This window comes from Nymphalis io, chromosome 28, assembly GCF_905147045.1.
Source record: "Nymphalis io chromosome 28, ilAglIoxx1.1, whole genome shotgun sequence".
NCBI lineage: Eukaryota > Metazoa > Arthropoda > Insecta > Lepidoptera > Nymphalidae > Nymphalis > Nymphalis io.
Genome location: NC_065915.1, coordinates 657,261 through 684,265, shown reverse-complemented (window position 1 = coordinate 684,265; position 27,005 = coordinate 657,261). Strand labels below are relative to the sequence as shown.

The window sequence follows — 27,005 nt, the reverse complement described above, 5'->3', positions numbered from 1 at the left end:
AAGATCACGAATTCGTTTAAAAAATAACGGCTATATTTATAAATGTTATTTAGCGGTAATTAGTTAAACAATACTGTCTTCTTCTTTCGAATGTTAAACTAATTATGACAGAAAGAGATAAACCTGTATTCAACTAAACGGCCGTTAAACAACGTTTGTAAATAAGGCCGTAAAACTCTAATTTTAAATAATTGTAGTTACCCATTTAATTTGAAAAAATAATAATGCATTTTAATCATATTTATGGATTCATTGTATATATTAATACAAAGATTTTTCTCTGTAACAAATCCGCCATCTTGATAATGCCATCTATCACACAGATACACCTAAAAACATACAAATCACTTCACACGTACAGTATTTATATTTATCTACCTTATTATAATATAATCATAAAAATGTTTTGGATTTGAAATATTCTCATATACTTAAACAATAATGTGTACTTAATGTTCCCAAATATTATAATAAAAAATAATTGTCGCGAATCTTTCGCTATATATTATGTATTAAATAGGCACCATGAAATAAATTATCAAAGTGTAAATAAATAAAGGAATGATATAATTATTGAAATTAAAATATTTTAACAAAGTAACGAAAAAAAAACATATTATTATCAATTATTATAAAATGTAAATACACTGACGCGCACGCCGTTAAGCCGCCGATAAGGACCTTCGTTCCACTAAAGTTCACAAAGCAACAACTTGGAATGTTGACATATACGAAAAATCCACTCAAGCGACACTTATTATTGAGCTATTTGTTTTTAATTTAATTTGTATATTTTTTAACTTAAAATTAATTTCAGACAACAGTTTTCCCTTACAGTATATTAAGTTCTACATATTTATAGTCGATTCCAATGTCAGGAGGCGTATAGATAAATGAACTTTGACCTTTAATGGCGTGACGTCATCGGTCGAGATGTTAAATAATCTGTTGTGTGAATCCGTAATGTTCATTATGGATTCGTGAAAAATGGCGTGTTATAAATAAAAATACATTCAAGAACTTTTTTTTTAATATAGCAGAATTATTTTTATACCTCATGGATATGTGAATATTATACATATTTATCCTTACACCTTCTGCCATTGGAATATATTATACATTATACATTCATTATAGAACTCTGTCATAATAACATATCAATGTATTTGATATGGTGTTAATCGAATTATGATTGCGATACAGTTCTAACACAAATTATTGCTTTTATTATACAATCATTTTTATATAATATTACATAATTTTATATATTGTCACTACCGTTGGGGCAGTGGGGTGCTGCAGCTGTCTGGATTAAACTTTGCAGGTTTGATTATCATTTGTGACAAATATTTCTATTTATTATATATAAAGACATTCCTTTCAAAATATATCTTTATGTAAGATATGAGATTACACCCTTTTTTTCTAGAGAATAACGTTAAAAGCTCATTTAACTTTTTTAAAGAAACCTGTGCGGAAACTAACTTCCGTTTGCTTGTCACAATATCAAAGTGTTTCTACTAAAATATATGATTATATTAAATAATTTATTATAGGTTTGTATAACGTATTTTTATTGCTTCCGATTTAATATTAAATAATCTAGGAAGAGAAGCTTTATAAATTCGTTTGTCGTGTCCAAACGAATGATTTTTAAAATACAATTAATACTAAAAATTTCACTAAAAATAAATTATCTACATTCTCTATGATATGGCAACGAATGTCGTGCGCACGGGGAATGTCATGTCACTAAACACCCGGCGGTATGTAACTTTTACTTAAGCCGTGGTGAAGACTATTGATCTTTTTAGGAAAATACCACAATTCAAATAATTATTTTAACAAAATATATAAATATAAACTTCAACCTCCAAACCTTCTCCTCAAAAAGAGGAGAGGAGGCCTTTAGCCCAGCAGTGGGACAGTCACACTGTTACGACGACGATATAAATATATATATATATATATATATATATATATATAACAAATATATATATATATTTGTTAACATCTTGGGGAACAATATTTTATAATAGATTGTTAAACAAATTAATATATGATTACTGGGATGATAAACAAAATTCTCATTTGGCATATAAAATGGTGGTACAGGCCAAAGTGGGATGGTACATTGAACACTCATTTAAATGAAGATTGTTTTATTTAGTGACATGACATTTCACATACCGTTATCAATGAAACGAAGATAAAAAAATATAATTTTAAAATATTCGAGATCTTTCTGAAAGTGGGAATTAGAAAAAATATAGTTTCTGCGATTAAAATCTTATTATAGTTATATAGTATTGATTACAAATAGCATTTGGGCACAACATAGATGACGAATGAATTCAGACGTCGACACTAATTACAATAAAAAAAAAAACAAATAACTAAAAATTATTAAACATTCACACAGTAACACTAAACTACGCACAGATAACAAAACAAAAATTATAACTATTCAATGAGATTACAAGCAGATTGATTGAAGGGGAGAAAAAATGTGAAAAGTACAAAAATACATGTAAAAAATGAATTATATCATATTTATTATTTTAGAATCTATTGTAATTACGCCATCAAAATAATCTCTACGAAGCTATAAACGGTTTTTGTTGTTACGTCACAATAAATACAATATGGCGGAGAAGATTCGCTTTAAGTGTCTACCGCATTGAGAATCCTCCGTAATCATACTTAATTCCGCCATATTGTAAAATGAATGCCATATTAATACGTTTTCGCTTTACACAAGTGACCGTATTAAAACGTTTCACTATATAAATTAATTTTTTAAAACTTTACTTACAATTTATTTGATTCGTACAAATTATTTTGATACTGATTTTTACCTCCCAAACGATATCAAATTGTGCAAAATTCCATAAAAAGCTATTGTTATATAAAACGCTTATCGCGATGCGTCTGTGCGTTACACATAGAACACGAGTACGTTAGAAGTGACACACATACATAGACTATAGCATATTGCATCTTTACAGTACAGATTAAATTATATACTAGCTGACAGCAGCACTGTTATCTTCGTTCTTAGTGAGCGTCTACGTCGGGGAAGGAGTAACAGACTTTCTTGCAGATAGCTTAGGTGATCTCGTGATGAGTGGTATTATAATGTCCTCCAGACCGATTTCGGCTACGGCGGCCAGACTCAAGAAAGATTAGCCAACTCCGCAGGATACATTATAGTGCACAAGTGTGTGCGCTGACACAAGTGCACTCTCTATTCCCTAACTCTCATAATCCGATGGGACGGCAATCCGACACGACCGGAAAGAGTTCAGGCGCAGGACTAAATACGGGCTTCACGTGCTTTCCGAGGCACGGGAGTGTACACACTACCAACTTCCAGACTCCGGGCTGCTACTGAGAATTTTCTGACAGAAAAACCCAATAACTTTTTATTGAACCCAGGACCTCCGGGTCTGCGGCCTTACATCAAGCCACTAGACTAATGTTGCAGTCAAAGGGTTGATTTAACATTCGCTAAGAGAATCGGAATTGAGATTCGAAGGCGTTCAAGGGCTCATTCTTCTCATCATTTCGAGAACGAGAACGTGATTTTTACGTCAGATATTTTAAATTTTAATCTGTATACAACTATTATTTCCGTAAGTTTAATGTATTATATAATCAAGTGTATCATACGTACTGTTTCTATTTATTTATTTGAACTTTGAAGTTAAAAACGGGTTTCTTAAATACTAAAATTTAAAAAATTAAATTAGCCATTGAGCTTGGAGTTGAAAACGCAACAATTTATTAATCTATGCTAACTAACGTTAACCATTTGGTAATTGTCTATGACCGAATATTATGAATATTAGTAATATGCTATCACTTCTCACATACTGTTGTTTAATGTACCTTTTATATTTATATTAGGTAATATTACTTTTTTTTTTCTTTCAAAAACAATGACGCCTAATATTGCAATAGTCTAATATATTATATGATAACTTTATATATATTTATATCTAATAAAAAATATTTTAAATGGCATTCCGATTAAAGCATCGATTTTAAAGCTAGAACGCCATCGTATCGTGAATCAAATCTTTCTGTGCGTCGAAAATGAAAAATGTTCCCCATGTTTTGCCTACTCCGTCTGTCGGTGACAATTATTTATAAAAAAAAAAACACCAACGATATACAAAATACCTTTCGACACTGCTCCATCATAAAACCTGTATTAATTTTAATACATTTTAAGAAAACAAAACAAAACAAATGATAGCTCTATAACGTATAATAAGAGACACTATGAGAACATATGATTTATAAATAAATAAATAAAATATTACGGCACGAACCTGTATCGTAAGTCGCCGGCCCGTGCCAATAGATGGCGCTTTAGTCATTACGCGTTTCTGAATCGCGCAGGCAAGATCTTCGGGTATATTCAAGCAGTTCATTGTTTATCGTTTCGTATTAGTTTTGTCCCTTTCGCACATATAGTTTAGCCGTTGCAAGACTGAGATGAAATAATAAAATTTTAGTAAACTGGGACTACGTGATATATCAACTACGGTCTTAGGATTCCATCTATTATACGCGGGCCATGGCGACTTTTTTTAATGTAATTTTACGCGTAATCATTTTTCTATTCATCACAAATATAATACCAAGATACATTTTTTGTTAGGTGTAAATAAAAATATTTTGTATATCGTCGGTTGGATTCAAATATTTCTTCATACCCTATCGTCTATTCGCATCGAATTGTTTCACGATTTCCGGGATAGCGTTCGGCTCGACCGGCACCTTCTCTAGTAGCTCCTCGAGACTTTTCACGTACGTCAACTTACGGAAGAACTTTGAGCTGCAAATGAAATAAAACCGAACGTTATTTAACAACCATTCGAAATATTAAAATATATATAACAGAGTTCACGATTCGTTAAAATAAAAAGGGAGTATCGGTAGACCTTGAAAATATATACAAACTAAACTGTCATCGGTAAGGAAAATACGTCAGAACGTTTACACAGACACGCTTTACTTCGTTACTATAGTTTCCGAAGCCTTATGGCGTTGATGGCGATGGGCGGTGGTGACCACTTACCATCAAGTGGCCGTCCGCCTACCTATTTCTATAATATTTATGTAATGAGTGACGCCAACGTTACTCAACTGAAAAACCCACAAACTTTTTTTGACCTAATCGCGACGTCTGTAGTCAAAGCTATTCTAAGACGAACGATGCAGTATATGTTTCAATAAGTACATAGTCATCTCGGTGTATGGTGTCTATCCGTTCTCACCTCACGAAGGGCTTGGTGACGATCACGAACGACTTCAGCCAAAACGTGGGGTGCACCAGGTACAAGTGTTTCAGACTCTTTCTTAACCTGAAATGAGATCATTCATATATAAAAATACACACTACTCCACGCTTACGTTTCATATATATATATTTGTAGTTCAGTCCATATTAAGTGTGCGTATAGTGTAGAGAAAAAGAACCAATCAAAAAGGTTTGGTTTTCATTCACGGGCCGACCAGCACCCCCCACAGATTGATTTGTACAAGTAAATTTTAGGGAATCAGATATAATTAACTGATTTGGATTATCGTTACCTCCTATCCAGTAGTTTGTAGCACTCGTGGAGCCACGCGAAGGTCGGCATCCGTCGCCGGCCGGCGCTGCCGTGCAGGTACACCAGCACGTACTCGTCCGTCACCAGCCGCTCCAGGCTCCACATCACGTACCTGCGCAAGGGGATGAAACAGCCTGTAAATGTCACAGACCCTTCTCTGTCGCCTCGTTTTACTTGGTGGTGGGACTTGCAAGCCCGTCTGATACGGGTCACCAAACAACTACTGTTCACCGCTCACTCTACCGGCAAACAGTAATGTTGTTTCGGTTTGGACGGCGAGTGAGTGAGTAGCAATTTAAGGCGTTGGCGCATTGGTGATGTAAGTGTACTTACCATCTCGTGGCCCATTTGCCAGTCAGCCTACCTATTTCAGTAAAAACAGGTGGTCCAAATGGATACACATGTGGCATAATGTCATCCGATATAAACAGGTCTCCTCACAATATTTTTCTTCACCGTCGAGCACGAGATGAAACGAAACACAAGTTAAGCCCATGACAACCCAGTGGTGCTCGTTCAGGTTTGAACCAATTCACGTAATCCAGCCACTGAACCACCTCTACCGCAAGCCTCAGGCGCACGAGCAACGGCTGAAGGTGATCCGCGGCCGGGGCGCGGGGTGCGGGCGGGGAGCGGGCGGCTACTCACAGGAACAGGTTGTCCATGACGTAGCGGTAGTCGGGGCGCGCCGTGTCGGGCAGGTGGCACGCGCTGAACACGATGAGCGCGGCGCCCCCCCCCTCGTACCCGCCGTGCGACACCACGCGCTTGAACGGCTCGATCACCTGCGCCGACAGCCTTACCGGTTACGTATTCTACGAACTACTTATAAATTGTCGCTTTACAGGTTTATATTGAATTTAAAATCGGTACCAGACTCGTCTGGGTAGGTCCCACCTACTCGTCAAATATTCTACTGCAAAACGGCAGTACGTAGTATTGTTGTGTACCGGTTTGAAGGTTGAGTGAGCCAGTGTAACTGCAGGCAGGAGGGACATAACATCTTATTTATTTATTTAATAGGAACACTGACAATATACATATTAAATGGTGACATACATAACATCCAAGGAGAAAAAATTAACTTCTCATATGTATATCGATTACAAGTGTACATAACATTCACAAAGTATCGCGCCAACATAAAATAAAATAAAAAATAAAAATTATTGACCTATGCTTTCTACATTAATACAGTATGAAAAAATATAACAAAAAAAACAACCAACAGTATCTCAACGCACTATTTTGATGATGGACTCGCTGACAAAAATGTCAATGACATGTATAACTTTGGTCAATTCATTATGTCGAGCACATATGCGTACTATCGGAGCCAGCTTTCCAAGACGAGTATTCGTGATAGGGATATGGAATATTTTAGTTATGAAATTTCGAACATGTTTGCGAGTGCGACTTGACACAAGGTGTCAACCTGGTCTGCTATGCAGACGATACCCTCGTGACAGCCCGAGGAGGCGACTTTAGAACAGCCGCTATTCTTGCTACTGCCGGAGTGTCTCAGGTGGTAGAGAGAATTCGAAATTTAGGACTAGAACTAGCTCTCTACAAATCCAGAGCGATCTGCTTCCATCGTCCCTACTATCGTATTACAGTCGGAGGAGTTGCCATCGAAGTTGACTCTTAGATATTTAGGCCTCGTTCTTGATAGTCGATGGCAATTCCTGGATCACTTCCGACAATTGTGTCCTAGACTGGTGGCCACAGCAAATGCACTTGGACGCCTGCTCCCAAACGCTGGTCCAAACGATGGATGCCGTCGTCTCTATACCGCTGTGATCAAATCGATGGCACTGTACGGGGCTCCCATTTGGGTCAACGCTCTTAATAACAAGAGCAAAGCACTGATAAGGCGACCACAGCGAATCATGGCTACGAGAACCATCAGAGGATACCGAACAATATCCTTTAAGGCAGCATGCGTTCTCGCTGGTTCTCCACCTTGGGATTTGGAGGCGGAAGTTCTAGCCGAGATGTATTTCCGACGGTCTGAATGCCGTAGACGCAATGGTCTTTACAGCGCAGTAGAGGAAAAGGAATGGAGGGTCAATAAACTTTCGATACTTACACGAAAGTGGGAAGAGAGACTGGCGGAGCCCACTGCAGGCCACGCTACAATAGAGGCGATTCGACCGGTCCTGCTCAAATGGTGTAAAATGCAACGTTCTCCACTGACTTCCCATTTAGTGCAGATTCTCTCAGGGCACGGATGTTTCGGGAGATATCTGTGGAAAATCACTGGAAGGGAACCAACCGCAATTTGCCATGCTTGCGGAGCGCAGGAGGACACAGCGACACATACTTTACAAGTGTGCTCTGCAATGGAAGGAATCGAGACGCCACTTGATTGCAGCTGTAAGAGAAGATTTATCGCTAAAAGCTGTGGTAAAGGCCATGCTAGAGAGCGAAAAGTCCTGGACGGCGATGATAACCTTTTGCGATGGTGTCATGAAGCAAAAGGAGGCGGCGGAGAGAGAAAGGGAGAAAGATGCACTCGCAGACCCGATGCGCCGAAGAAGAACAGGGTACAGACGGCATCGCAACGCCAACTATTTACTTCCATGAAGAGAACCTCCGGGCAATGAAAAGGGGGAGTTCATTGCTTAAAGTATAGGGTCCCCCAGGTCGAGAAATATGTGAGCATAACCGGCACATCCCAACAGGGGTATTTAACATCGAAGGGTTCGACAAAAAGAACAGCCAAAGGAGGCGCGGAAGAATGCGCAAGCGTACCCGCAACTTCGCCAAGTGTGGATCGCTGGAACCGTGGTGGTTTTAGTCGGTAAGAGTCCGACATAATCCTCCATCATCAGATATGGAGGGTATCCATGAGGATTTCCCCACGAAAAAAATAAATAAATAAAAAAATTTAAAAAAATGTTTGCGAGGAACAGTGAAGGTGAAATATTCGATGAAATTGGTCGCTGCACTTAACCTTATTGTGAATAATTTTATGCAGAAAACTTTGATCGAAAATATCCCGCCTATTGCGAAGAAACAATTTGTATTCAGCTAGTCGCTGATTGTATGGCTGCCTGTGTGAGAAACCGCTGGCTAGGAAGGCCAAATGTCTATTAAAGGCACGTTGTATTCCTTCAACACGTTGAGAGTTTGAACTGTAAAAATGATTAGTCCAAGAAGAAAAACCCTTTGAATTGCATTTAATGAATCCCAAGAACTTTGCAGCTTTGTCAACAATATTGTTTATGTGTTATTTGAAATATAACTTTTTGTCAATAGTAACTCCTAAGTCTCTTATCTCTGATAACTCTTTTAGGATCACATTATCAAAAAAGGAACTGGAGACAAGCGGTTTTTTCTTTCTTGTGTACTTTATATGGAAGCACTTGCTAGTATTAAGAGCCATACTATTGACTTCACACCAGTTAGTAATATTGTTAAGGTCATCCTGTATTAACTTTATGTCTTCTGATTTTACTGTTTTATATATATTTTAAGTCATCAGCAAATAACAAGCATGAACATATTTTTATAACCTTAGTGATGTCATTAATAAAAGCCAAAAACAAAAGAGGTCCCAAATGGGATCCTTGGGGAACGCCGGATTTGGCCAAATATTTTCTAGATTCGAAGCCATTCAAAAGAACTGTCTGAGATCTCCGCTCCAGATAAGATTTAACCCAATTAGTTAGAGTGGATCCTATACCATACTGCGAGAGTTTGTTAACAAGTTGACGATGATCAACTTTGTCGAAAGCACTACTAAAGTCTGTATAGATAGTGTCAACCTGTTGTCCTTTAACAACTTCCGATAGCAGATCAGATGTGTAGTTGGATATATTCGTTTGTACAGAAAAGCCATTTCTGAATCCATGTTGAGAGTTAGTAAGGAAATTATCAAGATGTTTGGCTAACAAGGGATACACAAGACTTTCGAATAAGTTAGACAAGCAAGACGGAATGTATATAGGCCGATAATTTTTAATATCCATGCGGTCACCTTTCTTGAAGACTGGTACGAATCGTGCTTTTCTCCATTCATCAGGGAAAACACCTTCATCAATGGAACGATTAAATATAAGAACCAATGGAAGAGCCAATCCTAAGCCACAACGCTTAACAAAAACGGGAGGGAATAGCTAATATTTCCTACATTGCCAATATTCCTATAATGTCTATAAGCGTTGGTGACCACTAACCTATTTAGCCGTCTTAATAATAATAATAATAAATTGATTTATAAACTTAATTTAAAAAAAAAAATTATTAATTTAACTTAAGTGGTTCAAGAGACATCATCCACAATTACACTTAAACTAACCACATTTCCTCTTAAGCCACTTTACTCATCATTCTCATCCTCCTTATCCTCTCCAAACTGGACACCAACCTTCATATCACAGATAGCCTTCCCCCCGCCGTGCTGCACGGTGAGCCACGAGCGCTCGTCCCGGAACTCCTCGGCCGCGGAGTACTCCGGTATCGGATCGCTGCACTCGCTCACCGTGTTCGTTGACTTTGATCTGGAATTAAGTCAAAACACGTGAAGTAACCGCCTATCACTTCTCACAACTGGACATAAAACCAAACAAACACACGGAGCACGGAAATAATAATAATAATATTCTGAGACATTTTTCACACACGGCCATCTGATCCCAAATTAAGCTTGTACAAAACTCGTGCTATGGAAACCAGACAACTGATATACTACATATACTACTTTTTCTTTACATGTTCATGCACACAAATGTCTGTCCCGGGTGGGAATATATATATATATATATATATATATATATATATACATAAACGTGGTTCTTCTCAGATTCGTATATTTTCCGAGCCGGTGGTAGTTTTCAATTTGCCAATCAATAAGTGTAATATTTATAATATAAATAAAGAAAATGAAATTAAAAAAAAAAGTGACGTATTTCTATTGCCGCATATCCCCCCCCCTTTAACCTATAAATTTCTACAGAAGCATGACGATGGCAAATTTCGTATTTTATTTGTTGGTGTAGAAGGATCCCTCACAAACCTCTTAGTGTTGTCCTCCTCACTGGAGTCGGGTTGCTGAGCGGGCGGGGGAGGGGGCTCGTCTTCTGAATCCATGGAACAACCGCTGATGCTGTCCAGGCTGCATCTATCGTCTTCGTCTTCCGGCGGCTGGATGGAATTCGAATATATTTATAAACTTAGTTAGATTTAATATCTATATAATATATTTAATAATTATATATAATATAACAAAAAAACTTCGTTAATGTGATATTATATATATAATTATTATTAACGTTGACCTAACTTATTTTTCCTTCCTAATCCATCCCTTCCTTATAGTGTATATATTTAGATGTATATATGTATATATTATATTTTGTTAAATTAATGATATTTGATTTTTATGTTTGCAATGAACAAATAATAAATAAATGTGCCGTCGAATTGGAGGGCGTTAGTCGCTGCGACACAGTATTATACTGTAGAAGTTACGATCGTGTTTATTGTTTAAGATATATATATATATATATATATACATGCATGCTTATATATATATATATATATATATATAAGCATGTATATATATTATTATACATGCTTTTGCAATCCCGGAAATTGTTTAAAATATTTAATATGTTACTTAGTGGTAAAGTTTCGTGCGAACCCTGAATAAGTACCACCCATTCATCATATATTTTACCACAAAATAGCAATACCCAGTAATGTTGTGTTCCGTTTTAAGCGTGAGTGAGCCAGTACAGGCACAAGGGACATAAAATTTTTGTTCCTACGTTTGGTGGCAATTTGGCGAAGTAAGGAACTATTAATATTTCTTACAGCTCCAAAGTCTATCGGTGGTGATCACTTACCATCAGGTGGTCCAATTGCCCGTCCGCCTAGATATTTTATTTAAAAAAAACATTAACTTATATAGTAGTAGTAGTAACAGCCTGTAAATGTCCCACTGCTGGGCTAAGGCCTCCTCTCCCTTTTGAGGAGAAGGTTTGGAGCTTATTCCACCACGCTGCTCCAATGCGGGTTGGTGGAATACACATGTGGCAGAATTTCGAAAAAATTAGACACATGCAGGTTTCCTCACGATGTTTTCCTTCACCGAAAAGCACGAGATGAATTATAAACAGAAATTAAGCACATGAAAAAGTCGAGATGGCCCAGTGGTAAGAACGCGTGAATCTTAACCGATGAACGTGGGTTCAAACCCGGGCAAGCACCTCTGAATTTTCATGTGCTTAACTTATATGTCACTGTATTTTTTTTAATTTCGAAACAAGACATTCAAGTTAAACAATGCTGTGTCCCCTTCTTTCGAATGTCAAATCAACGATGACAGAAAGAGAGTAATCAGTGTTTAAATAAATAGCCAATAATTATATAAAATTAAATTATATACAAACAGTATATAATATCATATATATGTACATTTTTATATAATATGATTATGAGTAAATTGTTTGAGTTTTATATTTCACAACTATAAAGTTATATGTACGCCTCAGTCATTATGTATTACATAGTCCCATACTACTGCACTGTGTGATCGTGCAATTAATTTTGTAACTGCGAGCGGCGCGGTCCCACGCTGTGTTTATAAACAATAAACTCGGAAACGTCGGACAAAACACACACATTAGTTTACTTCGCGAAATAATGTTACCATTACAATGTTAACGATTTCACGATGTTGAAATTTCATTTCGAATAGGCAGTCAGACTGCCAATTGGGCCACCTGATGGTCCCGTGTGTCTATTAGCAATATATATGTAACCATCTATTATATCGTCAATGCGCTCTCAACCTTAGTAACTAATATGTTATGTCCCATGTGCCTTTACTTGCACTGGCTCACTCACCCTTCAAACTGGAACACAATAATATTAAGTATCGCTGTTTAGCGGTAGCATATGCAATGAGTGCGCAGTATTTACCCAGACGAGTTTGCACAAGGTATTATTATTATTATTATTAAATGACTTTATTACACACTCACAACGAAAAAAGAAAAGACAAACAAAAGTAAAAAAAAGAAAGAAAAACAAAAGTTCAAGAGAAGCGATGTTATATAAAAAAAAATTGTGGACCTCAACATGATGCGTGCAAGGGCGGTCTTATCACTGAAGGTACTACCATTAAGTGAATTAAGAAATAATCAGATAAAACAAATAAAACCCTCACCAGCTGCACTTTCCTCCTCGGCGGGTTACACTTGGGCACGGTGTGACGTAACGCCACTGAGCCCGTGTACGGGTCGAGCAGCGCTTGGTACGCGGACCGGTCCTCTTGCGTCGACGACGATATCACGTCTGGTGAATCTAGATCCTATTGAGAATTGGGTTCGTTTTATTATCTGTTCCAAAGTCAGGCAGGTCTCGCGGCTAGCTTGTAAAGCAGCTTCCCACGGTTCGTGATATTACGGACGGAAACGGATAAGCACGCACCGTGGGAAGAGTATCGTCTGTGGTCGGTAACTTCAAAGGTGCTGTGCGAGCTCGTGCGATGCGATCCAAGGTCGTTCGTATAAACACAGATGAGAAAGCCAAAACTAATTAAAATTACCAAATATCAACACAAGAAGCGCAAGTGCAGCTATACTTTCACTTTGCATTTTAGAATGAAAAAATGCCTTGGATCTCAAGAACGATACAGACGGAAGCGGACCGTTTGAAGAGTCATGATGCGGTGCGTGGCTATCAGTAGTCGCGTCCCGCACCCCGGAAAGCACGTTGCACTCTTCGAAGTTATTCCAGTACTTACATTCTGTATTCCGATATTGCTTGACATCTCTATCGGAAGATCGAAGTTCGGTCTCGAGCGGATGTGAGCTGGGGACTCGCACCATTCTGCGACCTGGAAACAAAATATTGACTCTGTGACTTACTTCGAGGTATAGTTTGAGTAATTCTCGGTAGCAGTTTAGTGGTATTCAGCTGGTAGTGTTCGATTCTCTTGTCTCGGGAGTGAAGACTTTGACTTTTTGCTTGATCTATCTCCGGTTATGTATGATTCTGATAAGAGTAAGGTGACGGAAAATCCGACACGATCCGACGAGTTCAGGACCATGACCAACTACTTTTCGGGCTTTCCAGGGCTGCACCAAGCTCCTAATGGATATTTTTTTCGACCAATAACATTTTATCTTTATTATTATAATAGACTTTTGAGATTATCGGGGTACTTTCAATATAATTAAATCTTTATTCTATAATCAAAACTATATCCAACCATTTTATATGCTAATGAAAATTTATGCACCGATTGTACCGTCAACAAATGATGGTCAAAGTGAAAACAATGGGAAATATATATATAGATGACCTAGTTAGTATTTAGAAAGCAAAACAATACGAAACGATTTGTCTTTGCCCAATCGAAAACCTTTCAAACTATCGATGCGTTGTATTCATTATCAATTAGATCTTCAAAGTGATATGGACTTTTTTCACTTTTAACTTGCAATTTTTTTTGTTGTGCTAACATCATAGGTAGATGTAAAAAGAATGTATTTCTCCACTTATACCAAAAGACCTTTCAGCTCAGATATCGTCCATAGCGTCGATATTTACTTACTGTCAAATACTAACTGTATATGGAGCAGTGAACCACCACCAGAGCTCTACCACGTCCTATTTGCATAAAAACTTACCGAATGAAATTCCTGTGATTTCGAAACGTCCACCCCCAAAGCCCTGGGCTTGCTGCGACTAGATAGCTTATTCATATCCTCGTTGTATTTTATGGCACAGTCTCTATCACCATCGGACAAGCGATTCGTGTCCTTGTAAGGCGTCGAACTATCCGTCGTCGGAATTTCCGTGAACCTCGGTATGATCTTCCGCCTCTCCTTCTGTTCGACCCTGGCGACATCTGGCGGCACGTTCAGGGATTCGCTCAGCAGGTGACTGTCAGCTGTGACAAAGTTATCGGAGAAGTACAGGTTATTTTTCGACGTATTTCTCAAAGGTGTGTATAGTTCGTAGCCATTTGTTGGACCCCTTTCGTCTTCTATACTGGATAGACTCAGATCTTTATCCTCATCAATTTTAGGCACCTTCTTCGGGACGACATCCGGAAAATTTTCGTCCGGACTACTCAACGTCATCAACGGATGACTGGTCGTCAACGTGAGGGTCGAGCTGAGCCTGGGCGGACTTATACCTAGGTTCTTGGGCCGGACCGGAGACTCGATCCTTAAATTCGACATTCGCGTGACGAGGCTATCATTGAGTTCAGGTTTTAATGGTATTTTATTGTCTAATTTTTCTGGTTCCAACAATCTTAGGACGTTCGGATTTTGGAGCCTCAGGACTTCAGTTTCCCGTTCCTCTGAATCTGATAGGACCGAATTGGGAGTGTCCTGAGTCGATCGTAATGATTCGGATGCTGTATCCATCTTTTCATCTGATGACGGGGAGCTGTAGAGGTCGTCCTCGCTCAGCCTTGACGATTGGAGACTACTGAAACAAAGAGTTATTTTAGAATAAAATAATAAAGTCATTAAAAAAACTAATTAAAACCGGTTCTAATCTATTAATAGCTATCAATTGCAAATGAATGATATAAAAACACCGAAAAGGTTACGAATTACGAATTATATTTATTATATATATATTATATTTATTATATATATATTTATATATATATATATATATATATATATATATATATATATATATATATATATATATATATATATATATATATATATATATATATATATATATATTTCAACAGCGACAACATCATATGGAATGCAAATAAAACTTTCATTACGATTCTGTACGATTTAAACATGGCGGCCGTGTTTTCCTTGTTGCTTCCTGAATGCCCTGAAAGTACGGAAGAGAGAGAGTAGACAATCAATTTAATTATATTTCTAGCTGTTATACAGAGAACGGTCCGAGTATCCTTGGTAATATTATAAAAGTGCTCTCACGTTTTATCTACGCAACCGATAGTCATGAAATTTTGCATACATGTTGTTAGGGACACAGAAATGTAGATAACTTACGAAACAAAAATGCGAGAAAACTATTGTTTTATAATATTATAGTCGATCCTTTTTGGAAAAAAGCTTACTTATCTAGTTATAAAAATAATGTCTGAATATTATTATTATTTTTTTATACAGATAACTTTATTCAGTCATGATTCAATTACCATTAATATTATATATATATATATAATATTAATGGTAATTATATATAATATAATTACCATAATAATACCATAGTAATTATATATATAATTATATATATATTATATATATATTATATATATATATATATTATATATATTAATATTATATATATATATATATATATATATAATATTAATGGTAATTGAATCATGACTGAATAAAGTCATGACACAGAAATTATAAAGTATAAATCTTAATTTATAAGTACATAAAAACATATCACGCTTTTTAAATTTCTATCGCGAGTAGACTCGACCCTGTTTTTGTCTCGCTCGCACTTCCCACGCAAGTAATGTTTAACTCGACGACAGAACATGTCAAGTGGAATATCAACAGCTCCAGCCATTACTGAAGCTTCAGAAACAGGATGAGGAGTTACAAAATGTGTGGATTATAAAATTAAATCTTTAAATCTGCTTAATTTTGTGTCTTATATATTTATTTCTTATAAGTATCTTATGTTTTATGTAAGACCTCTCGCTACCGATCATGGCGTTTATCACGCTCAGCAGCGAGGGGTCTTCGCCTACAATGGCCGCCAGATAATGGCGCTGAGGCCCCCATGCAGCACACTCAATCAGAGTGTGACGCGCCGTGTCCGAAGGCGCGCCGCACTCGTGGCAGGAGGGAGTGACCTCCCGCCTCGCTATCCAGTGCAGATACCTACCGAAGAGACCACCTCGGAAGCGTGGTTGGCACTCTCAGTGGTCCCGCTGGCCTGCAGGAGTTGGAGATCTCAAATCGGATGTATCTATGGTCCGACTGAGTCTCCACCTCCTCCTCTCCCCTCCAGTTCCTTACTCTGCGTGCTGCGACAGGGGTGGCGTACGATAGGTCCACCACAGACCCCCCCTGCTGCCGCACGCAGGTGTGCACCTGCCCCCCGTTAAGTAGAGACAGGCTGGAGAGTAGGGCCCACACCTGGACGGCCTTCCCTCGCGGATTCGTGGCAGGGTTTCCCCAGGCACGTGATTTTGCGTTAAAGTCGCCGAGAACCACTGTCGGTTTCGGCGACTGCCTGGACACCGCAGCTCTGACAGAGATAAGAAAGATTTCGAAATCCGCCAGGGGTTCCGTCAGCGGTTAGGGGAGAAGTACGTTCCCACAACTATGTACTCTCCCCACCCCGCCACTACGTAGCCCGAGCCCCTCTCAATGAGTGAGTGAACCCGTTCCGCTCCGAGTGAGGATCGCCACGGTGCCATCTAAATCCCCAACCCAGTGAGGTAGGGAAGGGATAAAAAGGGCTCGCAGGCCACAGCCAATTCAATCAGGTCAATTTGCCACTCTGCCATGGAGTCCAGTAGCAGTTCCTGAGCCCCGGCGCAGTGGTTGACATTCGTCTGGAGGAAGCTTAGCTTGTCTTTCATGATGACATGGCAGCTTCCTCCTCAGCTTGGCGCCGTCCGACGTTATCAGTGGTCTGGGTGCCTAAGACCATTTTTCCTTTCGTGATCGGTAGGTTACACTCCCTTGACCCCATTAGGCCCGAAAGGCCTACCGGCGTCTGTGCATACAGCGCAGCACAACTTTCCGGTGCAGGTATCTGCCTTGTGGCCTTCGACACCACACCGGTAACAAAGTCCCCCTCGTTCCGCCTTAAATGGGCAGAGCGCCTTAGTGTAACCAAGGCCCATGCATTTGAAGCAGCGCAAAGGGCGCTGCTCCAGCACGCACACCTTGGCCGAGCTCCACCCAACCAGGAGGCGACCGGCTTCGGACAGCTTTTTCGCTGCTGTAATGGGACACGTCACCCGGACCATCCCCATATAACCGGGACCACGTTGCATATCCCCACACCTAACCTCCTCTAGGGAGCAGTCCCTTGCGCGTGCTACTGCGGCCACCACCTTCTCTTTTGTGACGGAGTCATCGAGACCCGTCACCTTGAGGTCCACACGCTTCACAGGCCGCACAATATTGGCCACTCCATCCAGCACAGTGCGGAGCTTCTCCGCCTGCTCTGTTTGTGCCTTCGGGAGTTCCAAGACCCTGGCTCCCGTTGCTGATCTTTTGACCTTGAGTCCACAGCAGATCCCTAGATCCTGGAGCTTGACGCCTTGATCGGCCCGCTCCAGGATGTGGATGTAAGTCACGCCCTTTTCCTGCGCCTCGGGCTTCAATGTAACGATTACTGCAGCCGTGCGAGGGGCTGCTAGCTTAGGTTTGACCACCTGTGGCACCTTGGACACTGTCGGTGTAGCTGAGGCGGTGACTTCTGCCGGAGTGGCAGTCTTCTTCGCCTTCTTTCCCTTTTTAACCACTTGTGGCGGAATCCTTTCCGGCACAATCGTAGCGCTCGATGGGGCAACGATCGATGCCAGCGTGGTGGCTGGAGTCACCCACTTAGGTGCCGGTGCGGGTTTCGGCAGTGGGGCCAGTTGGACCGCCTGTGCGTAGGTTGGTGCTGTATTCTGCAACACAGCAGGCCTTTTATCCGCCGCTAGGGGTGGACGAAGAATCTTTGCATGGGGAAGGCGCTCCTCAATCCCTGCTAGCCGAGCGTTAAGCTAGATAACCCCGATTGACGAAATAATCGAGGGTTTGAGCTTCTCCACAACCTGCGAGTCACTTAAATTACTCGCCGACCCTTTTGCTGCTGCCATCGTGGTCTTTATTTCGTTAAACTCGCGGCGGTGGGCCTTCAGTTCTGACCTAAGGCCCTCTAATTCCTTACGGACACGGCTATTGTCGGCGCGAAGCCGACGGGTTTCCTCCACCTCAGTTCTTATAGCCAGAGCATCCACAATGCTCTGGAGAGAAGCTGCCGATTCCTTCAACTTCTTGATGAAGCCACCTTTCAAATTGCTGGACTTCTGGGCAACCTGCAGAATAAGTGCCGCATTGCGGCCAGCCTTCGGACGCATAGGCATTGGCGCCGTAAGTTAAGCATTCCTTATATCACCAATGCTCCACCAATCTTAGGAACTAAAATGTTATGACCCTTGTGTGCATTGGCTCATTAGACAACGTCTCTGTAGAAATTTCTACGTATAAAAGAAAATAGTTTTATGTCATGTACAATAAATAATATTATTTTATTATATTTTTTTATTTGTCTCGGATAATGTATCCTAAACTGGTATGGAAATTATTTATACTAGTATTATCTGATTCGGTCTGGTTCCTGGTCGAAATTACGCACATCCACAACACATTACTATTTCAAATGTAAGCTGGCACAGCCTTTTATAAATAAACTAGTACAAACCCCGGCTTTACAACAGCAACATTAGAACAAAATAAAATCAAAATATACTTTATGCTATTATGGGCACTTAAATTTCTTAATCGCTTTTGGATAGCTTGTTCCATCATGCTACTGCAGTGTGGATCGGTGAACACACAAGCCGTATATACTATATACCGTCCAACAAGTACGTTTCCTTACAATGGTTACCTTCACTTAGCATGAGATGAATTAAAATAAAGAAAGAGGCGTTTATTTGGGGTAACACAAAAAAAAAAATATGTAAGAGGGGAAAAACGGGCAAGAGGTTCACCGGTGGAAAGTGGCGGCCTTGCAATTACGTTGTCGGCTGTTAAGGAATGAGGCTCTTTTCTTGAAGGTTTCGAAGTCATATCGCAGTTCGGAAAGAACGATGACGAAAGCTGCTTTCACAGAGTAGGTGTGCGGTGTAAGAAATAGCTCAAAAATCTCGCTATTATAGATTACCAGACGTCGAGGTAATGTTGATGGAAATTAGAATTCGGACGCGATGTCCGGTGGTCAAATTCATTCGGGGTTACTCCAAATATTTTCTGAACGAAGCATTTAAAACGATTAATGACTATTATATTGCGGATACATAATGTGACTGACATTTCACGCGAGCATAATGTCGTGTGCGGTAAAATCAATACAATCATTAAATTTCTTCGAATACACAATGTATATTTAAAAACACATATTTCGTTGCTTGCACATGCTACATGCTACGTTTGTATATAATTCCTTACGGTTTCAACGGCTGGTCTTTCCCAATCTGGGAACCTAACTTCGTCAACTCAATCTCAATCAACTGTCGTTGATCGCCATAGCTCTTTTCTTCATTTTTTATAGAACAAACCTTAGGGATCAAATTTTGAAAATCCTCCCTTACTACTAACCTACTGCAAAAGGAAAATTTGCATGCGGGTTGCATGCACATTTTCTTATATATATATGTATAGAGATATATATTACATATACTTGGTATTGTTGTGTTTCGGTTTAAAGGGTAAGTGAACCAGTGTACAATGTACCAGTATACCAGTGCACAAGGTACATAACATCTTAGTTCTCAAGGTTGGTGGCGCATTGGCGATATAAGCGATGGTTAACATTTCTTACAATGCCAACTTCTATGGGCTTTGATGACTACTTATCATCAGGTGGCCCATATGCTCGTCCGGCTACCTGTAGTATAATAAAAATATCTGGTTGCGTGTGATTATGTATACGTAATTATATATGTATATACATATATACTAGTTGCCCTTCCCGATCATCAAAGGACTAAAAACACGTCAATCATCAAAATCAGTTTAGCCGCTTAAGAGTTTACACACGTACAGAAGAATTATAATAACCCCTCCATAAAAGGTATTATCTGGTTGATGGGATTTCTGTACTCGTGTTCGAGGCGTGAACATTTAACAGGGAGAGTTTATATTGCGATCCCGATTCTATTCCAATCCAACTTAGACCGAACCACATGGATCGGTCGACGTTCAGATATCACTTAATATGCTGAGGCTTTCAGAGAGAAGAAATCGTCGACACAGGGCAAAACTAAAATAGAACTAAAACTTTGTATTTCTTATTGTTTTCTTAACAAAATTGAATAATAAAATATTAAATATTCTACAAAATAAATATTACCCTTTACTCTATGCTAATCTCGGTAGTTTTACAAACATTACGAGATATTTAAGTTAATGTACGGGCAAATAGATCGGTCTGCAATTTAATATTTACACATATCCTATTAGTTAAAATATATCTCTAGATTAAATACTCAATACGCCCGTGCGAAGCACTGAGGTCACTAGAGTAGTAGAGGTAGCTGGACCAGCTAGAGGTAGCTTGAGGTAGTTTATTAAGTTAGTAAGATAATTCAAATAAAATTATTAACAGCCTGTGAATGTCCCACTGCTGGGCTAAGGCCTCCTCTCTCATTTTGAGGAGAAGGTCTTTGGAGCTTCTCCAATGCGGGTTGGTGGATGTGGCAAGAATTTCAGTGAAATTAGACACATGCAGGTTTCCTCACGAATTTTTCCTTCACCGACAAGCACGAGATGAATTATGCAAATGAAAATTCAGTGGTGCTTGCCCGGGTTTGTACCCACGATCATCGGTTAAGGTTCACGCGTTCTTACCACTGGGTCATCTCGGCTTTTTGAAGACAATTATGTAATATTTTTTTTTTTATATTCGCCGGGAGGGCAAATGACTCTACTCCACCTGATGGTAAGTGGTAGTAGAGTCCAAACGCGACGACGGCCAGTACAGACGGGAAAAACGTTCTGCACTAGCCGCCATCGCCTTGCCGGCCCGCAAGATGCCTCTTCACGCCTCGTTTGAAGGAACCCGGGTTGTAAGAGGAGGGGAACACGTGAGCTGGTAAGGAATTCCATTTTTTGGAAGTGCGACAAAGAAAGGAGTTGCCAAATTTCTTTGTTCGCGATGGAATTGATGTCACAGTAAGGCGGTGACATCGAGAAACAGCTCGCGTGGACTTAAGAAGGAAGGGGGAAGCAGGAATTAGAGAGAATAATTCCTCAGAGCACTCGCCGTGATACAGTCGATAGAAAGCGCTCAGTGCTGCTATCCACGACGCAATTGTAAAGGTTCAAGGGTGTTTGTGACCTTTACGTCGCCAATAATGCGTACGGCACGTCGCTGCAACCGGTCCAAGGCCTCAAGTAGGTACTTAGCGGAGCCATCCCAAAGGTGCGAGCAATATTCCACGCAAGACCGTACCTGTGTTTTGTACAGCAGGCACAGTTGTTGTGGCGTGAAAAAGCGCCGCACCTTGTTCAGAACTCCGAGTTTCCGTGAAGCTGTTTTTATAACAGCCTCGATGTAATCCCTTGGACTAAGGTCGCAGCGAACGTCAATCCCCAGCATGGCGATTTTGCTTTGCATCACCAGCGGAGTACCACAGAGGGAGGGAAGAGGGGAAAATGTTGACTTTTTCGCCGTGAGAGCGCATAACTGTGTTTTCTTGGCATTAAACTCAACAAGATTATCAGAGCCCAATTTGGCGATGAGCTCTAACGTCCTATCGAATTCAATGACAAGATTCTCCCGCCTCTCCTCAGTTTCCGCCCGCCCAGCCACTGCGCGTCCGTGGTATCCACCATGCACTGTACTATCATCTGCATAGCAATGTATGCTCCCAAGGGAGAGCATATCACTGATATGCAAAAGAAAGAGTGTGGGAGATAGCACAGATCCCTGGGGGACCCCAGCATTCACTACATAGAATTGTGAAGCGCAACCATCTACTAAAACACGAAGGCTACGCTTGTGTAGGAAGCTGGCAATCCAGGTGCATAGCTGAGCAGGCAGACCATATGCCGGTAGCTTGGAGAGAAGACTTCTGTGCCAGACCCTGTCGAAAGCCTTGGAGATATCGAGGCTGACGTCAGACGCCAGAAGCTACGGGAGCCCCTAGGATGCGAAACAAGGTCATGACCAATCTGTACAATGCGCTGTGCATCCGCTCTCGTGTATGCCTTTCTACAGGACTTGGAATTTTTATTATAGTTTGCTTTCAGTGAGTCAATGTTAGATGCCCCGCTAATACAGCCGTCGATCCACTTGCGATATGCCGCCTGCTTAGATGATACAGCATCGGCACATTCACGAGTGAACCAACGGTTACGCGTACTCCTACTGACGAGATCTGAGCTAGGAATGTAGTATTCCATTCCCAGCATGATCCCGCCAGCAACAGCAGCGGCACTAGCTGTCGGGTCATTCCCACTGAAGCAACGTTCCTTCCAAGGGACCGACGCATAGTAATCGCGCATACCGTCCCAATCCGCCGACTTATAGTGTCAAACGCGACGTTTGCATACCGCTAGTGGCGGCAGCTTGGCCTGTGGCACTCTGGTAGAAATAAGGCTGTGATCCGAAGAGCAAAGAGGAGCCTGAACCACAACCTGATATTCCACCGGGTGAGAAGTCAGCAGAAGGTCCAGTAGAGAAGGTGCTTGCCCATCAATGTCTGGGGTCCTGGTGGGCTGATCAACCAGTTGGGTCAAGTCATGTGTGAGAGCAAAAGCATGAGCAGTCCTTCCAGCATGGTCAGTTTTGAGGGATATCAACCAGGATTCGTGGTGAGCATTAAAATCCCCCAAAAACACCAATTCCGCGTTAGGAAATTGCTCTTGCGCAGCATCTGCCACCCGACTAAGATGGTCAAATAATCGGCTTGTCTCCAAGTCACCATTGTGGGATCTGTAGAGGCACACGTAGACTCGGCTCTGACGAACCAGGTCCACACGTACCACCAACATGGAGAAGGAGGGGTCCTCCAAGCAGCGCAGTCGGTGACAGCAAACATCCGTCCTGACGAACAAGCATACTCCGGCTTTCGCTTTGAAGGATTCTTCAAGCGTGTAGCCGGGATAATTAAGGTAGCTGGTATCGGCAGGACGGAGTATTTGTGTCTCCGTGAGAAACAACATTGCTGGCCGTGCTGTCTCGAGATGGTGGTGGACAGCGTTGAGGTTAGTGTGGAGTCCTCGGATGTTAGAGAACTCAACCTCAAACAGCGAGGGTATGGTGGGGGTGTGCACCGCTCTACGACCGTTATTTCTGTTTTGTTGCGCCATTTGGGAAAAATAAAATGGAAAAGAGACGTGAAGCGAGCGATGTATTGCCACGATAGGGATGGGCAAAGTGTGGAGGCGTGTTTCCCCAAGTGGTTGCCAAAAGGAAAAATACACTGACCCGCCGGACGGAAGGGCCCCCGAACCCCCCCGGAAGTGGCCGCCGGGACCCCACCTACCGGTCACCAACCGGCACGACGGTCCACCCCGAGATTATGCGTGGCCTGGTGGGGCAGCCTCACGAGCTGGTTAGGCACGCTCGGGCCCCTGTACTATGCCACGGGCGGCCAGTGGAACAGCCGTTTCTGCGGGTCTCCCTGACCGGCAGGTCAATACAGTTTCCCCCGGCATTGGTTCAACAGCCGTCTCCAATTGGACCAACACCCATCGTAAAATCAATGATTATTGAAATCAATGAAGTAACTATTACACTCGGTATCAATTATTTATCTATTACAGACTCATTGCGGAATTAAATTCTATGACGACATTATAATATAACATAGAAAATATTAAATTACAAATATTATTTGGCTTGGTTACAATAAAAATATTTATTTTATGACCAAGTTTATGAATTTGCAAATAATAATTATTATTATATGATTTTAAAAGAAAAGTATACAAAGAGCAGTGCAATTCTGTAAGAACTCACTTCATTACTCACCAGTGATATGTTGACAACCTATTTATGCTTATATACTATTACGTTACGTGTATTATTGAAATGTTATATTTATTACGGTAAATGTCGAATTAATTTTCTGACATTTCACGACGGTTTTCTGCGGTGATTTTCGAGTTTGTTCTTAAAGAACTGGCGTGATATGCGACATTGACCATAATAATTACATTTCAAGAATACACGCATCTAAATAATATATCACCAAAAATCGTCAACATTTCAAGGGCGAGTAATGAAGTGAGTTCTTACTGAATCGCAGTGCCGATCCGAATATAGGATAGTCAAAGTTGGATTGTAATTGAATCGAGAAGGTATAATAACTTGTAAATTAGTCAAATTGAGCCCAGTAACGTTTTCTTCTTTGTTTATTTATTTTCTTCGTTTGCTATTTTCGCTATTAGCGAACTTAATTGTTTTCAATAAATATGTTTTCCTCTAGTTCACCATGATGATTAAAGTCGAAATACGACCACAGTGCAAACACGAGTATAAATAAAAAATCAACTGTACGATAAGTATCGAGATGAATCATTGAATCTGTTTTCCGTGCTTTATCTTAAATACAAAATGGCGTCATATTATAACGGTGATATTTATTCGAATATCATAAATATAGTAAAGTTTTTATGAATTTCACCCCAACAAACGAACCAAGTCAGGACGAATGATGGTTAAATTTTAACTTGTTATATTTATTGTTAAATTAATTTAAATTTGACTGGCTCGTTGGTCTACTGGCTTGATGTACGGCCGAAGACCCGGATGTCCTGGGTTCAATTCCCAGGTCGGGCCAATAAAAAGTTATTGGGTTTTTCTGTCAGAAAATTATCAGTAGCAGCCCGGAGTCTGGAAGTTGGAAGTGTGTACACTCCCGTGCCTCGGAAAGCACGTAAAGCCGTTGGTCCTGCGCCTGAACTCTTTCCAGTCGTGTCGGATTGCCGTCCCATCGGATTATGAGAGTTAGGGAATCGAGAGTGCATTTGTGTTTGCGCACACACTAGTGTACTATAATATCTCCTGCGCAGTTGGCTAATCTCTCTTGAGATTCGATCTTGAAATCGGTCTGGAGGAATTATTATTATTATTTAAATCAATTTTTAAGCACTGCTTTAGTAATACTGACGGGTTTTCCTGTAATTGGTAGTATATATTCAGTTTAAGTAAATGCAAGGAATGTGTTGGATACGCCTGAACTTGGAGATCCAAGAACCCTAGACGCTTTAACATTTAAGACACCCCTTACCAAAGCAGTTAAGAGTAAAATTATTATATATTTTTTGGCTGGGTTTGCAGAAACTGATTGGACTCCAAGGCCTAATATTTTAACCTTGATAGCAAGAATGTTCTTATAAGTATAACTCATAATCGCAGAGATTATTATTCAAGCAGATTTTAATAATTGATATTGTATATTATATATGCTCCCAATTAGTCCAGACAAAAAAAAAGCATTATAATTACTCAATTTAAAATTACAAACACTTCTGAAAAGATTATACCCTGACCCAAGAAGAACCCGAAAGAAACACAGCATCTTTTTTTGTGTAATTTTGTAATTGTTTACAATTTTCATTACAATAAAGAAATTACTAGGAGTTAGTTGTTTCGTTTCCTAGGTACACGGCAATTGCAGACAAACATTTCTTATAATTTTTTTTTTTAATTTTGCAACTTCTTAAGCAATTTAATAATACGACATATTTATTTTAAGTGAGCTTGTGACAATGGGAGCTGCGACTCGGTCACAACATCAGATAAAACAAAAAAGCTACAATTCCAAACAAAATATTTATACAGATTATACATGTATATTTTGTTTATTCATGAATAATAGTTACTACCGAGTTTCTTAATGACAATTCAAAAATAAATATATTATATTTCTTCTTAAATATAATTTATATCGTTTTTTTTTACACTTCATTATTTTATAATGCAGAATCACTAATATAAATAATATTTCAATTTTATCTTTATTTGTTTTTTTTTTCATCACAAGTCTCTTGTTCTCCTTGGTCTTAGCTTGTTTTTCGAGTCTTATTTTTTTACTATTTCTATACTTTCAGAATTTAAATTATGTTGACATTAATGAAATCATCACAAAAGTGCCATATATATAAAGAATAAAGTTTGTTAAATTTTAATTAGGCTTAATAAACTCTTATCAAATTTAAAATACATATCGTATCGTACAGTACAAATAAACCTTGCGAATAATTAACTATAATTATTTTTATCCAAATGAGGGTGGAATAATTTTTTTCATCATAAATGGTTAAAATATCAAAATTATTTTATACCTGACGCAATCTAAACTAAACAACGAAATTTTCCATTGCTTTTCAGCAAAAGAAATAATAATATATTAAACAAAAAACTCATAAAAGCCTTCCCAACTAAATATTTACGCCAAGAAATAAAAAAACAACTTACTTCATTTGTATCTTCTTATTAAACTTAATAACTTATTTATTAAAGCACTGAACACAGGTATTTGTAGCACGAAAAATGTTAAATAAATCTATAAAATTACATATAATTATATTTTTTGTTTTTCCTAAATTGTAAGAGCAATAATTCATAGTGAATCGCTTCTCGACTGACGCATTCTGACGGATCACGGATTGTATTATTTTTGGTTTGATATTTCAACATTCGCTTCTTTTTCCGCTG

The 27,005-nt window shown here is 39.6% G+C and overlaps 1 protein-coding gene across 3 annotated transcripts; it reads right to left on the bottom strand.

The window, feature by feature from the left end:
- Positions 1-2,449: 2,449 nt before the first annotated feature.
- Positions 2,450-26,924, bottom strand: LOC126779281 (protein prune homolog 2). Of its 3 annotated transcripts, XM_050503257.1 has the most exons (11): positions 26,766-26,924; positions 14,270-15,080; positions 13,381-13,473; positions 12,802-12,945; positions 10,645-10,772; positions 9,997-10,129; positions 6,273-6,409; positions 5,605-5,736; positions 5,289-5,375; positions 4,725-4,846; positions 2,450-4,498 (listed from the first exon to the last, which is right to left on the bottom strand). In XM_050503257.1, exons 1-10 carry the CDS (start codon positions 26,768-26,770, stop codon positions 4,726-4,728), a joined length of 1,791 nt encoding a protein of 596 aa, XP_050359214.1. In that variant the 5' UTR covers positions 26,771-26,924; the 3' UTR covers positions 2,450-4,498; position 4,725. The 3 variants fall into 3 exon arrangements, with proteins under 3 accessions (XP_050359214.1, XP_050359213.1, XP_050359215.1); XM_050503256.1 differs by having other exon boundaries at positions 2,450-4,846; XM_050503258.1 differs by having other exon boundaries at positions 2,450-4,846; positions 14,270-15,077.
- Between the last annotated feature and the right edge of the window lie 81 nt (positions 26,925-27,005).

What these genes read in the sequence shown, in the direction of transcription:
- LOC126779281 (XM_050503256.1), bottom strand. An exon ending in GCAATATCGGAATACAGAAT is followed by an intron (nt 12,946 to 13,380) that starts GTAAGTACTGGA and finishes AATTCTCAATAG; the next exon opens with GATCTAGATTCACCAGACGT. An exon ending in GAGGAGGACAACACTAAGAG is followed by an intron (nt 10,130 to 10,644) that starts GTTTGTGAGGGA and finishes ACTTAATTCCAG; the next exon opens with ATCAAAGTCAACGAACACGG.